This window comes from Lagenorhynchus albirostris, chromosome 10, assembly GCF_949774975.1.
Source record: "Lagenorhynchus albirostris chromosome 10, mLagAlb1.1, whole genome shotgun sequence".
Taxonomy (NCBI): Eukaryota; Metazoa; Chordata; class Mammalia; order Artiodactyla; family Delphinidae; genus Lagenorhynchus; species Lagenorhynchus albirostris.
This window is the reverse complement of record NC_083104.1, coordinates 23,266,198-23,284,084: the sequence shown is the minus strand read 5'-3', so window position 1 is coordinate 23,284,084 and position 17,887 is coordinate 23,266,198. Positions and strand designations below refer to the sequence as shown.

At 38.0% G+C, this 17,887-nt stretch overlaps 1 protein-coding gene across 1 annotated transcript; it reads left to right on the top strand.

Moving 5' to 3' along the window:
* The first annotated feature begins 4,746 nt into the window (after positions 1-4,746).
* On the top strand, positions 4,747-16,657 carry KBTBD8 (kelch repeat and BTB domain containing 8). The gene is made up of 4 exons (XM_060161379.1): positions 4,747-4,840; positions 5,495-5,705; positions 9,570-10,684; positions 13,374-16,657. The coding sequence occupies exons 1-4, from the start codon at positions 4,825-4,827 to the stop codon at positions 13,835-13,837; spliced, it is 1,806 nt and encodes a 601-aa protein (XP_060017362.1). The 5' UTR covers positions 4,747-4,824; the 3' UTR covers positions 13,838-16,657.
* The last annotated feature ends 1,230 nt before the right edge of the window (positions 16,658-17,887 follow it).

Below are 17,887 nucleotides of genomic sequence, written 5' to 3'. Positions count from 1 at the left end.
TTCCTTTTTCCCCTTTTCTTGGTGCATAAAAATATCTCAAACCTATACCAATAGTATTGTCCATTCATGATAGATATTAGCAGATACCAATTGACCATGTGTTTGGCATAGAACAAGACATGTTTAATGGAGAAAAAAGTCCTACAACCTCTCACTTTCAATAGTCTGTCTTATTCCCAGGGACCTTTATATACTGTAATCAAAAGAAAGTTGGCTTGGGAGCCATAGATCCCTATATGACTATGGGCAAGGTATTTAAATTCTCCAAGTTTTAGCCTCTTCATTTGTAACACTGTTCTTATAAAATTTAATTAGAACATGAAATTAAGTGAAATAATGTAAGTAACACATAGCCATTAACTTCCCTTCCTTGTTCAAGTCCTGAATTAATCCCCATCAATACGGCAGTATGAATGTGTTAATGCTTTGCTTTCCAGGTCAAGCCAAGATAAAGCAAATAGGTAAGAACATACTCTATCGCTTTTATGACTGTTTCTATGGTGTATCTTTTCATGCCTAGCTTAAATCCCACACCAGCTGAACAGAAACTCTTCTCTCTTCTGAAGTCCTCAACATTAGCTTTTTTAAATACTCATTTTCTGCTAACTAGGGGCTGCCCTCAACCCTCGATTTTTAATTGATTATTATGTGAATGTGTTTTATCTCCATGGATGAATCATACGAGCCATAAGATCCTTGAGGTTAGGAAATATATATATATATATATATATATATATATATATATAGAGAGAGAGAGAGAGAGAGAGAGAGAGAGAGAGAGGGAGAGAGAGAGAGAATATACCACCTTATATCATTTGTATCTACCTATCTATCTATCCATCCATCCGTCCACATATACACCTTAGTCTATTCAAGCTGCTGTAACAGAATACCATAGACTGAGTGGCTTATAAACAACAGAAATTCATTTCTTACAATTCTGGAGGCTGGAAAATCAAAGCTCAAGGCACTGGCAGATTTGGTTTCCAGTGAGGACTTGCTTCCTGGTTCACAGATGTCTGTTTTCTCACTGTGTCCTCACATGGTGAAATTCTCTGGGGTCTCTTTTATAAGGGCATTAATCCCATTCATGAGGGCTTCACCCTCATAATCTAATCACCTTCCAAAGGTCCCACCTCCAAACACCATCACAATGAGGAACAGGTTTCCACATCAATTTTGCAGGAACACATTCAGTCTCTATCTGAATTGCTAACTCTATCTATCTCTATCATCTATATGTATTTTTTTGGTATCAGGAACATTGCTTTATACAGTGCCTGTCCAGAATGTAGATTCAGGGTGGAGTATGGAGGTAATAAATATTTTTGGGGAATTGAATATCCCTGCTGCAAATTTTACAGTCTCTTTTTTTTTCACATATATGCTAAATTTCAAATACTTAAAAGACAAATTAATGTGTTTTAACATCCTCCAGTATGATTAAATTCGGTGATTCACAAAATGCAATCTTCTAGTTATTACCATGTTGAATCCTCACATCACCTTAGAGGGAATAAAAATTAAAATACAACCAAGGCCAGTAATGTTTAATCAGTAAACCTGAATGTTAGTATCTATTTAGAGTTTTGTATTCCAAAGAAACTAAATCATATACAATATATAAGGTTCTAGAAATTACCCCCTAAAATCCTTTTTCAATATGTAGTATTATATCAAATTTATATTCAAATAATCATTTCTGTTGCTGTACAGCAGGCATTAATTCAGCCAACACAAAAGTCTTTAGCAAGGAAAAATGTCATATTTTGCTGTAGCCGTAGCCTGAAAAGAATAAATATACCATAAGGATGTCATTTGCTAAAGTGTTAAGAGTCACCGGTATTTTCTCTTTACTTTCATTTTATGTAGCTCTGGTCAATTTCACAGCCTGAAGCCATACTGAACAGGGAAATTGGAAAACTGCAGAATAGATTTGCAGAAGTGAATTCCTATTTTCTTTTACACTTCCTTCATCAGAGTTGCTATCATTCTTGTGTTGTGTGGTATTATTATCAACAGCTGAGCCTGGGCTCAGCTGATAATTGCTAAAGTGGTCCTCTTAAAGTGAAGGCAGAAAAAAACCAAGGCAACTGTGCATTTTTCTCATTTTCCAAATTTGCTGCTTTCATTTCATACCCTTCATCTTTTTAGAATTTAAATGTGAAGACTTTTCTACTCTCAAACAACCATGGTTATAGCAATCTTCTTTGCCTTTGCTTCCTAGGTAAGAAACATTAAAATAATAAAGCTCTAAATGTCTACTTTGAACTAAATATGGGTCCTTCAACTATTCTGGTTTGCTTTTTCAATTTTCATCCTTACTAAAATTTACTTTAAACTGTAACTATTTGAGAAGAGTGCTTCAGAGGACAATATAGTACTTAATACATAAAGAAGAAAATTGGTTTACTCTTGCTGCTGCCTTTCTAGATTAGCAGTGAGTTCTTACTAAATTTCAAATTAGAACTATCTGAAAACAAGCTGTAGTCTTTGGCTGTTTAGTATCAACCCTGAAATAAAATCTCCTTTGTAGTCTTATAAATCATTGAGAATGAATATTGTGGGACCATTGGCTCAATTTTTACATCTTCTCACTTATTCTGTATTTTTAAAAAGCGTATTTGTAATGATGACGGAATCTTTACCATGTAATGTCATTTGCCTAGAAGAATGGAGTCTATTTACAGTGTCATATAAATGGCACCCTTGTAATTATAAATCTTCATTTCTCCCCTGTTTATATTTAAATTGGCTTTTGTTCTTTGTATTCCGCCCACCTCCAAATTCAGAAATTCTGGGGGATCAAAGAATCAGAAACTTAAAAAGAAAAAAAACTAAACAAGATTGCCAAGTCTATTTGTTAATTAGGTGAGAATTAAATGAAAAAGAAAATTGGCCAAATTTCTTAAGTCTTAGACAGGTGGCTACCAAAAACAAAACACAAACAATAAAACCCGTATTTTAACAGGCTTGAAAAGGTTGCCAGGTAAAATATAGAACACCCAATTAAATTTGGTTCAAATAACAAGTGATATTTTACTCTAAGTATGTCCCTAGTATTGTGTGTCCTGTGTTTTTATTTGCTAAGATCTGGCAACCATAAGGATTGATGCCATTTTTTTTCTTAATACCATGAATATTGTGAGTGAAACTCCCAATATTTCCATAAGGTAGAAAGCAACAGTGTTTGGCTCATAAAAAATGGAAATTTAAAGTTCTGAGTAACAAAAGTTAAAATCAATTTCATCCATGCAGAACTGTGCAGATAAGGTTTTCATAACATGAATTTATAAGTCCATACCAATGTCCACATATCCCAGCCCCGAGGAAACACCAATTCTTGTTAACTTGCACAGAGTTATAATACTTTTGAGATCTAAATTATTCAGCAGACCTAGCAGACAGAATTGAATTGTTTTTTCACCATTCTCTCTGTTTCACAATCACAAATCCCAAGATCCTTCATCAGGAAATTCAGTTGTTTGATCTTTTCAGGGTTAGAAAAGCTATGCTCATTGGCTAACTATATCTCTAATAAAAATTCCTTCCTATTCACTGATAAGACTTCCTTACATTTCAAACATTTAGAAATAGCATTTCCAATGTTAGCTCATTTGTGTCTTACATTTATTTTTAAAATATTAAGTATCTATAATGCGCCAGCCACCCTGTTACATGCTGCAAACACGAGACAAGAAAATCAAAACACGTCAACAGTAAAATTTCTTCTTTCTTTCAAAAGGCTTGCAGCCTATGAGGCAGATAGAATAGGAATTATTATTCACACACTACAGGTGAAGGAGCTAAGTGTCCAAGAATTAAAGGGTCTTATCTAAGGGTCTTATCCACATTAAGAAGTAAAGAGCTAGGGATTCAATAATTGTCCCTGGCTCCAGACTCAGGGCACTTTCCAGTATTTCGTCAAAGGAAATCCCAGTCTACATAGTATCTTAACCACTCCATTTACCAGGAGCAAAAAGGAAAGCGTCTGAATCCCTTTATAATGTTCTTGTACTCTTAAAAGTGGAACAGGTGTTCCCTGGGTGCTCGAGAAAAGCAAGGCATTGAGTGGGAGTTAACGATCCTGAGCAGCCGTGTAACCAGACCAAGTTTATCTGTGGCAACCGGAGCACTCGGCCAAGGCGATGCTATTTCAATTGGGTGTCACAGGTGATTCATCAGAGATGGCTTGCTTTTCGGCCTCCTGATATTTTTCTTCGGGGTGGGGTGTCAGATTTCCTTCGCATTTTTGGAAAACAGCCTTCTTGTCCATTTCCAAATTTTTTTGGTTTCACAGCCCTCACTCGGACCCCCGCTTTCATACCGGAAGCTAGTCATTGGCAGGAGATTTAGGAAACGAAGAACAAGGTGGAAAAAAAAAAAAAAGATCCGGGGGCCTGGAGAGAGGCCTAAAATGGGGAAATTTGCACTTCAAGAGCTTCCCCTACCCCAGCCTCTCAGAATGACAGCTCTCCTCAGCCAGAAGACTACCTCTCCCGGCAGGCACTGCGCGCCCCACAGACACAGGCTGGCGGGCTCCCTGCGCTCCGCCTCCGCCGGGACCAGCCAATAGGAATCCCCAGCTTGGGCCTCCGCCCTACCCGGACCACGCGGGAGCGGGGGCAATAAAACTACATTTCCCGACTCACCTGTGCGCTCCTCACGGCCAATCGGCGCCCGGAGTTCGGAGCTTGGGGGCGGAGCCGGATGCATGGGCCACCCCATTGGTTAGGGGCGGCTTAGAAGAGCCGGAACCCGGGAGAGAGAGAAGCGAAATGACATTTCCTCTTTAAATAGCTGGAGCCCGGGCCCCGTCGAGAAATGGCCGCGTCGGCAGGTGGGTCGTGTGGTGGCTTGGGAGGTGTGGAGGGGAGGTGGGCCGGGGACGAGGCTCAGGCTGCGAGCTGAGGCGGTGGCGATGAGGAGCCGGAGCGAAGGATGGAGAGGTGGACAGGGATGAGGGGAGGGAGGATGAATGGCGCGGAGGGAGGTGGGCGGTCCGGCCGGACAGGGATGGGGAGGCCGGGTACCGGCCGCCGCTCCGACCTGTTCGCAAGGCGGTTGAGGGGGCACTGGCGGCCGCCATCCATCGAGCTTCCCTCGTGAGGCTCCTGCCCTTCGCTCTCAGCTGGGACGTTCTGGCTGTCGGCGGAGTCGCCGCAGACACCTCGCCTGTTCTGCCCGCACGGTCCCTCTGCGAGCACGGGGCTTCGGGCTCGCCGGGCTCCCAGAGGAGCAGGCTGGTGTGTGAACTTGCATCGCAGCTCGCTCTTTCCCAGATCCTACCTCGCGGTCCCACTGGGGGTGTCTGTGTACATATATGCATTTCTGTAGCGGGGAAAAAACAAGCCAAGCGAAGAAACAAACAACTCCTCGCCCCATCCCACACACACCAAGAAAAAAAAAAAAAAAAACCAAACCAAAAAATAAAACCCGCGACGCCGAAACTGGCTCCGAACTTCTTGTGGTTGTACGATTTTTCTCCTCCTAGATTTAAGTAAGTCTTCCCCAACACCGAATGGGATTCCATCTTCAGACACAGCCAACGATGCCATGGACCCCTTCCATGCTTGCAGTATTCTAAAGCAACTCAAAACAATGTACGATGAAGGACAGCTGACAGACATTGTAGTGGAAGTGGATCACGGGAAAACATTTTCCTGTCATAGAAACGTTCTTGCTGCAATCAGCCCTTACTTCAGGTATGACGATGGTGGAAACCTCTATTGATATCCTCACCAAGTTCCCTTTCTCCCTCAGTATTGCCCACTTGATTTTTAGACTGAGATGCAAGAATGAGATGAAACCAATGCATTTGTTTCCTGAGAATAAATAACATGCCCTATTTTATTAAGCGCACCCCGCCCCTTTTTTTATTTGACAAATTCTTCTAGAATTCAGGTGGTTGGTTTTTAAGTTAGTGAACATGCTTTTGTTTGTATGTTTCAGAAAATCTAAAATTGCACTGCCCAATATGGCAGCCACTAGCCGCACGTGGCTGTTTAAACTTCAGTTACCTAAAATTAAATTAAATTAAAAATTCACTTCCTCACGTACACTAACCACATTTAAGGTGCTCAGGAGCCACCTGTAGGTAGTGGCGGCCACAATGTACAGCCCAGATACAGAACCTTTCCATTACTGAAAGTTTGATTGGACAGTGCTAATCTGACATTTGTTCCAAAAATTTATCCAGGATTTCTTTCGTGCACATTAACTATTTTAGAGTTTAAAACAAATTACCCACTTAATGGATTGTTTTAATGCCCAGGGGATAAGAGCAGTGAAATGAAAATGAATGAAATACAATTTCTATGTGTCTTAGGCCCCAGACTAGTGATTATTTCTTAAGATTTCCGGAAGTTTTTTTTTTTTCTTTTCCGGAAGTTTTTTTTTCTTTTTCGGTACGCGGGCCTCTCACTGCTGTGGCCTCTCCCGCCGCGGAGCACAGGCTCCGGACACGCAGGCCCAGCGGCCATGGTTCACGGACCCAGCCGCTCCGCGGCACGTGGGATCCTCCCGGACTGGGGCACAAACCCGTGTCCCCTGCATCGGCAGGTGGACTCTCAACCACTGTGCCACCAGGGAAGCCCCGGAAGTATTTTTAAGCTAAGTTTTCATTTTCATTTATATTCATCTTTATACATCATAAAACTTTGTAAAGTAAAATTTCAAAACTTGGGTCTAAAAAATAATTTCATACTCTAAGATCAGTGATAAAGGCAATTTCCTGTTTAACTTCTCCTTTTGTTTAAGTGCTCACTTTAAGCCTTTCTGTATTCAAAAATGGTGCATGAAATGATTGTGAAATAATTTTCTCAACCTTTATAGGGCATATAGCAGTGTAGTGTTCCAGACACTGGTTTCTGGTTCCTCTTTCTCAGAATACTGTGTTAAATATAGTCACTTCAGTTTGCTGCTTGTGATGTAACCATTTAGACTTACGTAGGGTAGGTCATTGGACTATTAAGTATTAACCATAATGAGGCAGTGAGCTGGAAAGAAAAAAGAAGAAACTGGTATACATAGAAGGTATGAAGTTGGGCCTCTAATGGAAACTGCTGGGGAGATTCATTTATCTAGGCTATCCATTAGATATGGTTAGGTCATTTATGTGTTTAAATATTTGTCACAATTACTGCTTATCAAGCTCTGGGCAAGGCTCACTCTACATACATTACTTTATGTAATCTTTACAATCCTGTCTCTACACAGTTGTTATTCCCATTTTACATGTGAAAAAACTGAGGCTCAAGGAGGTTAAGTGACCTGCCTAAATCATCTTTCTAACTAGTAAGTGGCAGAGGCTGGGTTTGATTCCAGAGCCAGGCTTCTTAGTCACTGTATGACTTTTAAGGAACAAGGGTGGGTTCTCTTTAAAGTTTAATATACAGAAGTGTTCATTGTATATTAGATTTGAATAGTAAAAAGAAATAAAGTGAAGATGTCTATATCTCACTGTAGTTCTGTATTCTGGCTTATATCATTTAACGATCATACTTACTTAAAATTAAGTTTTGAAGATCTGACAAATCACTTGGAAAGAAGTATGCTACAGTAGATTTTCTTAATTTCCAAGCAGTTAAGGAAATGCTTGAAAAACTTTCTAAGCATAAGATATGTGAATTCAAATGAAGATATTTGGCTAGAAGACTTAAGGATTAGGTTCTTCTCTCTTGCTAGAGCTGTTTGTACAGAACTTTCTTGGTACCATTGTTGCTCCTTATGTGAGTTGTAGAAAGTCATACTTAATAGTTTCTAAGTCTTGCATCACTGGTGGAAGAATAGAATAGCTTGAAATCTGGCCTGGCTGTTTCCTGCTCCCAGTGACTTGTTAGAAGTAAAATTTGTATGATTAATAGAAACTTTTTGCTGCTCAGGGTTTTGTGTGGGGAAGTACTCCCACTTCATATCGAGTTTACATAAAGAACCTATTAGAACAGAGGATAACTTGAGTGTCACGCTGCTCCTGTGTGTGAGACCAGCTTATTCAAGTCAGTAGTAGCTCCCATGATAAAAGGCTATGTGGTAATGTTCTCCTTTGGGAGTTAATCTTTGCCTGATGAAGGGCTTTATTTTTCTTTTTAATTGGGAGCTGTATAACTGAGTTTTTCAGCACCTGAATTGAAAACAAGCTCATACAATGGTACATCTAGTTTCTAGTCATTTAAGAAAAAAAAGTCTGCATGATATTACACTTAGAATTTACATAGTAGAAGTAAAAATAGGACTCAAAGGACGGTTAGCCCAGGCAACAAGCTGGGTCCAGGTACCCTTGTATACCTCCAATATTCCATATTGCATTTTTGAATTAATTTCATGTTTCTGATGAAAACTTTAAAAGTGACTGGAAATCTTCCCATTCAAGGATATTTTTTTCATAACATCACACTTAAAAATAAAATAGGAGGGGTCTGGATCTGAATAATGGAGTTTATCAGCAGTGTTAGGTCGATGTCTTCAACTGACATCTATTAAGCATCCTAGGGCACACAGTCCTTTTCTCAAGAGGATTTTAAAAGACCTTTTGATTTTATTTTTTAATTTAATTTTAAGAACAGCCTAGAAAGAAACCTTAAAGGAGGGAAAAGAAAGGCAAATGATGTTTATAAACGACTAGGACTTTAAATAAAGAGCCAGGCTTTTGGCTACTTAATGTTTTGTCCAAGAAAGTACCATAAATACACAGATAATTTAAAAGAAAAAAAAGAAAAGAAAAAAGCTTGGTCTCAAAGACAAAAGTTTGGAATTTTGAAAACCATTATCTTCTCCAAAGAATCAGTTAATTCTTAAACTCTCTTTAGAAGTAGGTATTATATTAACCCTACTGTAATCTTTATTTATATACAAATATATATAGGTAAAAATATGGTAACTTTGAGTCAAGCAAAAGTTTTCAAAATATCCAAGGATAAGTGAATTGATGTTCTTTATATTCTCTATAATCATTAAGGAAGCATTCAAAGGATAATTTTTTAAAAGTACATAGAAGTAGATAGAGTAGATAGAAAATATGAACTTCTGAAGGACATCTTGTTTTTCTAAGTTGAAATTTTTAAAGATATGTTTTGAGCACAGGTTGCCTTGTAAATTTCCACTGGGTCATGAGACGTTTTATTAGACAGTCTCTATATGCTAATGTGTCCCATTGACACTCTATGGGTATTCTTAAACTTTCTGACTGACCTGGTGATTGAAGATCTCAAGTCCCTAAGGCATCTTGACCAGAAGCCTCGATTGGGCTCCAAGGGAAATAAGATGTCCTGGAATATTCCATGCCACCTTCTGGTGTGCTTTAATTAGGTATACTCTCCTTTTCTCAGAGTTGGCACAAAGTGGACTGACTGGTCCTGAGAATAGGGTTTTTTAAGATTAGCCAGACCAAATTCTTCTGCTAGATGATCAACTTTTATCCGCTTTCCTGATATTTAGGATATCGGGAAACACATTAGGAAATATTTTACAGTTTCAAAATGTTGTCTTTGTGGTAACTTTATGTTTTTAAAAATTTGCCACAATAATTTTTATTTATAGCACACATGATTTCACCACTCTTTCCTTCCTAGATCCATGTTCACTAGCGGCCTTACAGAAAGCACTCAAAAAGAAGTTCGAATCGTCGGTGTTGAAGCTGAGTCGATGGATTTAGTGTTGAACTATGCCTATACCTCCAGAGTTGTTCTGACAGAGGCCAATGTTCAAGCCTTGTTCACTGCAGCTAGCATCTTCCAGATTCCCTCCATCCAGGACCAATGTGCTAAGTACATGATCAGTCATTTGGACCCACAGAATTCTATTGGAGTCTTCATCTTTGCTGATCATTATGGTCATCAGGAACTCGGAGATCGATCTAAAGAATACATTCGTAAAAAGTTCCTGTGTGTCACCAAAGAACAAGAGTTTCTTCAGTTGACGAAAGACCAACTGATAAGTATCCTAGACAGTGACGACTTAAACGTAGACCGGGAAGAGCATGTTTATGAGAGCATTGTAAGGTGGTTTGAACATGAACAGAATGAAAGAGAAGTGCACCTTCCAGAAATTTTTGCCAAATGTATACGTTTTCCTCTGATGGAAGACACCTTTATAGAGAAAATTCCACCTCAATTTGCACAGGCTATAGCCAAAAGCTATGTGGAAAAGGGACCATCCAGTACCAATGGCTGTACACAGAGACTTGGAATGACTGCATCGGAAATGATCATATGTTTTGATGCTGCCCACAAACACTCAGGAAAGAAGCAAACAGTGCCTTGTCTAGATATATTCACAGGAAGAGTGTTCAAACTATGCAAACCACCAAATGATCTAAGAGAAGTTGGGATTCTCGTATCACCAGATAATGATATTTACATAGCAGGAGGGTACAGGCCAAGCAGTAGTGAGGTCTCCATCGACCACAAGGCAGAAAATGATTTCTGGATGTATGACCATTCCACTAATAGGTGGCTATCCAAACCGTCCTTGCTTCGAGCCAGAATAGGCTGCAAACTGGTGTATTGCTGTGGTAAGATGTATGCAATCGGAGGGCGAGTTTATGAAGGCGATGGGAGAAACTCACTAAAATCTGTGGAGTGCTACGACAGCAGAGAGAATTGCTGGACAACCGTTTGTGCCATGCCTGTTGCTATGGAGTTTCATAATGCTGTGGAGTACAAAGAGAAGATCTATGTTTTACAGGGTAGGTGCCTAAGTGATTTAGTTCTTCATGAAAGGGTAACAGGTCAAATTGTGGTTCACCCACTCATAGTAAAACATAAGTTGTTTCTGTTCATTGAGGAATGCCTCTGGCTTTCTTATCATAAACTATTTGTGGGACCAGTCTGTTCTTTAAAGGACCAGTAAAGAAAATAAACTTTTCAATCAGAAAAGGCAGGTTCCTAAAATGATCCTGTGTTTTATGTTCTTACTGTGTTTTGACATCATGCGGAATAAGTATTTTTGAAAATATTTTTTCATAAATAGTAGTTCAGGATTTGGGAAAAACTCTTTCAGAGCCATTTTTAAGACTTCAAACAAGAAAGCAAGTTTGATACATGACATTTTTGCTCTTCAGTAATATATAATCAAGAAATGTAGCAACTACTTTTCTTATGGAACTTACTGGATTAGTTTAAAAGAGAAAAAAGAACAAAGCATCAACTGCAGTTGTACTATTCAGTTGCCAAAGAATTTTGTATAAGCCTTACGATCGCAAAGGTTATGAAACTTAATTACAAAGAGTTTTCAATTACAGTCTTCAAGATTTTAATTTCACTGCAGTTGATGCTGTCATCCATAACATTGTTTTCAGGTTTTTTTCACTGAAAAACTTTGAGATGTCTCCTTTTTCTTACTGTTAACATTATGAGAGGGACGATAATATACTTAGCTTAAAAATTTTTGTTTAAACGATTGAAGACTATTACCCTGGCAAAGATGATCTAGAAGAAGTAGAAAGAGGAACTTAGTAAGAGCAAGTAAGATATTTGATTCAAGGTTCTGATTTGTGCTAATGTTTTCCTTGTGTTTGAATTCTTATCTTAGTTGCTTGAATGCTGAATGCAGTGTTGACAGTACCAACATCCTTATTCTTCTTTTGTGTTTCTTAACTGCTTATATATAAATGTTTTCCTTACACTGACTACTCAAATAAAACAAGGAAAAGGGGGCAAATTCTGTGTAGACAAACGTGATTTTTTAGGTCGTTTCCCATTCTGTTTTTTTTTTTTAATATTCTTTGCTCTAATCCTTTATCCAGCTTAAAATTTCCTAGAAATGCCTAAACCCATATGTTTAAACTTCAATATAAAGTTAATTCTCCAGAGGGAGTAGTACTCTCTAGTGCCTTATTTTAGTTGATTAGAAGCATGGACATGATTTAGGTTTGTTGGTCTTGCCAAAAAATGGAGTACCTGAATGGATGTAAAATCTATCAAGTGTAGCTGAATAGGTTATATCATCCAATATGATGAAGCTCTCTCTTTATATATTTTGGTTTTACTGGCTAACCAGTTAGTTGATAGAGAGAGAATTAATTAGATGACTCCCAAAGGGAATGTAAAGGTTGTGTATTAATGTAAATACTAAGGCAAAGTAACAATGAATTAATAGAATTTTAGGGCTGGAATGAACATTGTTTAATCTGAGATCATATTTTATAAAAGAGAAATCTGAGGCACTGAGGGTTTTCTTAATTGCCCACCACTGGTTTTAATTTATTAAGAAGACTTTAGATTTTAAAAATCAACTTTTAAAATGTATTATCTTTCCTTTTTATAAGAAATTTTTAGAGAGGTAGTACATGGTAGAAAGTGTTAATTCCTGTCTTTATTAAGAATCCTGTTATATGTTAGTCAATAAGCATACGTAATATGCAGGCAAAAGCTAGGACTTTAACAAGCTCTTTTGTGAAAAATTGAAATTACAGCATCACTTTTATTAAGTAGGCAGTTATATTTGTTGATAGGAGTTAACCTAGTTCAGAACAGTTTTCAAGGGGAAGCTCAATCTAGAAGTAGGTACTTATAATCTAAACAAAGCCTCTTTATATAAATAAACTTGACATGAATAGTCAGAAGCTTATGCTCTACTGTCAGTGGCTACTGGAGTATCATTTAATCTGTTCATAAAGGATTCAGATTTTCATATCAAGGATTTTATACAGATGTCATAATTACCAAGCTCTTGTAAATCTTCACTAGTTTAATTCTTTTAGACATTTTTTGTATTGCACTCTGACTCAGCACACCCTTTCATTGTCAAAATAGAATTGAAACTGACTCATAGTCAATTCTCATAAATAATGTGCGTGTTTTCTATCATCTTAAGGTCATGTTTTCTCCTCTTGAGTATTTGTCTTTGCATTACACCAACGCTAAAGTAAACACATTAGTGGCCCATAGACACAAATCTGAACAATTCTATGTACCATCTTCTAATTAAATAATTAGCACTTAAATTTATAGTGGCTTACTCATGATTGAAGCTATATACATATTTTCATCTTACGGGTTAACCATTAGTAATAATGTTTTTTTTTTAGAGCTGGCTTCAAATAAATTTTCTGAAATACCCAATTGGAGAGAGTAAATGAAACCAAGCTCTTAACTGTTATACTGCCATCAAGCCAAACTAATGCCTCATACTTCCCCATTTTGAACACCCCAATTCACGTTCACTCTAATACTATGTTATGTTGTGCATGGAATGAAGATGTTTTAAGCTACCATAATATTTAATGTATCTATGGAGGTTATAAAAGAAATGTTTTAGAAAGTAAAATATTTGGAAAATTATACCTTTGGGTCTTCAACATACAACCAAAAAGAGACATGTAAATGTACATATTATTGTTTTTTCTTTTTTTCCCCCCCTTTTTCTTTCTTTAGGAGAATTTTTCCTCTTCTATGAGCCTCAGAAAGACTACTGGGGTTTCTTAACCCCCATGACTGTGCCTAGAATCCAGGGCTTAGCAGCTGTATACAAGAACTCTATCTACTACATAGCTGGAACCTGTGGAAATCATCAGCGGATGTTTACTGTAGAAGCCTATGATATTGAGCTCAATAAATGGACTCGTAAGAAGGACTTTCCTTGTGATGAGTCCATAAACCCATACCTTAAACTGGTACTTTTCCAGAATAAACTCCATTTATTTGTTCGAGCTACTCAAGTGACCGTTGAAGAACATGTCTTCAGAACCAGCAGAAAAAATTCTCTTTACCAATATGATGACATCACTGACCAATGGATGAAAGTGTATGAGACCCCAGATCGGCTCTGGGACCTTGGCCGGCATTTTGAATGTGCTGTTGCTAAACTCTATCCTCAGTGTCTTCAGAAAGTACTTTAATGAATGGCAGGCCTTAGTGAGCTCACTGGCACCTTGTGCTCGAGGAAACTTGGTCTTTCAATGATACAAGAAGTGCTGTCAGTATTTAAGAAAGCTGAGAGAGTTTATACATGGAGATGGGTGCTCTTAAAGATGAGTGTAGGGAGGGATTTCTTTTCATCCTTGTGATGTTTTCATTTCAGTAAGCAAAAGGTAACAAAGTGCAATTATCAGCATTTTTTTTTTCTGGTATAAACGTAATCACATCATTCTAGAATTTTGTGATGAATAGTCACTGAGATACCAGATGAATCGACAACTGTGCACTCTTAGAAGAGTGGTTAGGGTATTATGGGTTAGAGACATCCAAAATAGTTTGATGTGACTTTTTATTTTAAATACGGGTAAAAATCTGAGGCAATATCACTAGGACTTTAGCTGTGACCTCTCTACCACAGAGACGCACTAACTGAGATCCTCATTCTGAATATATGTATATCTGTGTACTGTTTTCAAGTGTACTGGATTTAAATGTGTTCTGTTATTAGAGTAGATTGAAGGAAAACCAGATCAGTCTCAGAAAGAGCTTTTAGTTTGATTGTTTTATATTTCCCATGTTGCTTTAAGTTAAGCTAAAGTTTTAAAGTAGCAGTTTTCTGTTGACAATTTTTTCAAGTGCTAACACTGTCTCATTGTTTTAAATCCTGAAAAGGGCTCAAAATCATAGGTGGCTGGTGCTAGTATAAGTTAATTCATGTGTATAGTTAGGTAGATTTAAATTGTCTGAGCCTATGCTTACCTTTCAAACTGGTATGTTAGTTTCATGGCCATAGTCCTTCACCTGTTGAACTCTTGTGATTTCACAGGGTTCTCTACTAGCATGATGGCAAGGTATGGCCAGTTATTGGTCTAACTGGATTCAATCTTAGAATAGTGAAAAGAATATTATACTCATTTTGCACTAACATGGGCCATTGTGTCGCCTAACCCCCTTTCCTATCCTCTACCTGTCCATTCAGTATCAGTACAATGAAAGGTAACTTATTTCTCTTCTGCACAGAGCGTAATGTGAAGTTTTACTCCTATTTTTAAAATTCTGTTTTCCAGAAACATAAAACTCCTGCAAGTAGTCTCATTTAATGGCTTTTACGTTACCTATAACAAATAAAACCTCATTTTTTTTAATTTTTGCACTTAACAGTTATGAATAATTTTGCATTGAAAACCTTGTTCTAGCTGAAGATTGAGGAGGAAAAGAGTGAGTGAATAGAACCATAGCATTATAGGTACTAAACAGTTTTTCATATTTAACTGATGAATTTCTAACAGTTAGCTAGAAATATTAACAGAGGACAAATCAACTCATGTGTTATACATAAGGCAGTTATTTGGATCAGTAACTTATTTTTTACTCTGCCTGGAATAATTAATAAAGGATATAAGTATAGCCCAGAGTCTGTCCTTAACTGGAACATTTTGATTCTGTTAAAACAAACTGGCATGGTTTGTATTAAAAACTCTTGCACAAATGGTAATGTGATACTGTGAAACAAATTTAAAACATTGCCTCTTTGCATCACATACCTCGTTTTTCAGAAACTTTCCAAACTGCTTGTCATAGCCCTCTACAAGTAGGGAACGTTTCCTGAAGCCGAATTTAAAGTGGACAGCATTTAGAGAATTCACATTTTAAAATGTAGTCTTGGGAAGCTGGATACGTGCTGTCTTCTTGCTGGCCTTGGTAGTGTGTCTATAATCTCCTTATCGACTTTGTCAACTAATCACCTATGTTTTTTCTCCGCATTTTTTCTTTGTCTTCCTGCTGGTTTGGGGCTATTTCTGTGAGCATTTTGAAGCATCTTTACTGTGCTGCATTGCAAAGGGAGGAAAAAAACAAAGCTAAGTTTTACAAGAGATGTTCATGTAATTTATTTTTGAAAGCTTTGTTGCATATCTAAGACTTCCTGCCGCTTTTTGACAATCTCCTATATTTATTTAGAAGAACGTGTTACTTGAAACCATGACATTAGAATATTGAGTTAATTTACAATGTGCCCGTGTGATGCATAGGAGTACAGCGTACTGTGGTTAATTCTGCAGTCGATTTATTCTATTGATCTGCGCAACAGTTGATCCTTTTGCTATATTGAGGGTGTGGTCTAAGTACAGCGTGTCAAAGCCAAGGTTTAGAATTTGCTACGGAAGTAGAATGTATATTGAATTTTGTATGGAGAACTATTTGTTTAAATTATACAGCTGGGATATTTTGCCACTTTTCAAATGATTTCAGAAGAGGTCCTAGAAAACTAAGATTAGTAATATGCGTGGATCTTTGTTTAGCTATTTAAGGTACATTTGCATAGTACGATGAGAATATAAGTAAAAGGCCCAGTGGGTACTACAGAATTAAAATATGGGGTGACAGATGCCAGTCCCACTTGACCCTTGTTTTTGCATTTGAAGAAAGTATGTAGCACTTTCCTATATAGTTTTTACACACTGAAAACTGGACGTGGTATAACTATGTTATAGGAAAGTAGAAATTGTATTCTTTATTTTCCATCTTTGTTTTCTGTTATCCTACAAAGTTGATGCTTAAGCATCAAGCTGGTTTCATTGGTGCATGAGAAAAAGTGGACGTGACCTGCAAGGAATCAGATTCCCTACGTGAAGCAGTTTAAAATGGCATTAAATGTTCAGTGCTCAGGTATGTAGTAAGTACTGTAGTCCTTTGGGGGCAAACGTGTAGATATTTTTAAACATTTTGCCATAATTGCACAAGTTTTTGCATTTTTATCTGATGGCATTGTTTCTTATAATAAAACCTTTTCTGACTGAAAACTTCCATTGTCGTAAATTGACCTCTGACTAGTGAGTTTTGCAGAATTAAAACTGGGTGAAAATCATGAAATACCTTATATCAGGAATAGAAGGAGAAGATTTTATTCTATCAAATGCCTGATCTGCGGTACAAAATGAACTAGTTAAGGTCACCTTATATAATGCTCTTGAGATTCTAAAGCAAGCTCACTCGTATCGGTAGCTCCTTTGTTAAGTTGGTTCTGCCCACAAGTCTTCGTATCCCACTCCTCTCTCTCACAATTCATGTCTAATCCATCAGAAAATCCTGTTGCCTCTTCCTTCAAAATACACCTGGACTCTGACCACATACCACTTGCACCGCTATCACCCTAGTCTAAACTAGCCTACTCTGTCTGCCTTAATGCTGTGCCACTGAACTGGTCTCCTTTCAGTCACTTTTGACCCCTTGGAATCTGTTCTGTCCTCCACACAGTAGCCAGAGTGATCCTATTAAAACGTAAGTCAGATTACATTCTTCTGCTCAGATCCCTCCAGGAAACAGCTTCCCGTTTCCTTTCATATGAGAGCCCTACCCCTTCCTTCCACGATCAATCTAAATCACACTGCTCGGACCGCACTGCCATTCCACCCGCTCACTCCATTCCAGCCACACTGACTGCTGTTCCTCAGACACACCAAGCCCCTCCAACATCAGGGCCTTTGCTCTTGCCATGTCTTTTGCCAAGGAAGCCCTGACTACTCATTTATTTTATTTAAGTTTCTATTTTTTAAAACTCCAGAGAGGCCTTCCCTGACCACCTCATGTAAGATAGAATGCCTTCCAACTCCACCCCCACCAGTACCACCCATCTTTTCCTGATTTATTTTTCATCTATCTCCCCCCATTGAAATGTAAGTTCCATGAAGGCAAAGGATTTATTTTATTTCTTGTTCCCCTCAGCTCAGTGCCTCGGACATCCTAGGCATTCAATGTTTGTAAAAACTGAATTTTCATTTAAGTCTTAGAGCACCCCAAGAAGTGGTCGAACCAGTGCTATTGCCTCTATTTTATTAGATGAGAAACACAAAGACCAAGTGAATCGCTGAAGGTCATCTAACTAATGAGGGGCTCACCCGGGATTAGAACCAAGCTTTCCACTTTGACCTCAACCTAGTTTCTATGTGCTACGTTAGTTCTAAACAAAACCGATACAAAGGCAGATGCTCTGTATTTTGTGTTTAATGGTTGCCTTTTCTGAGTCCCACCTT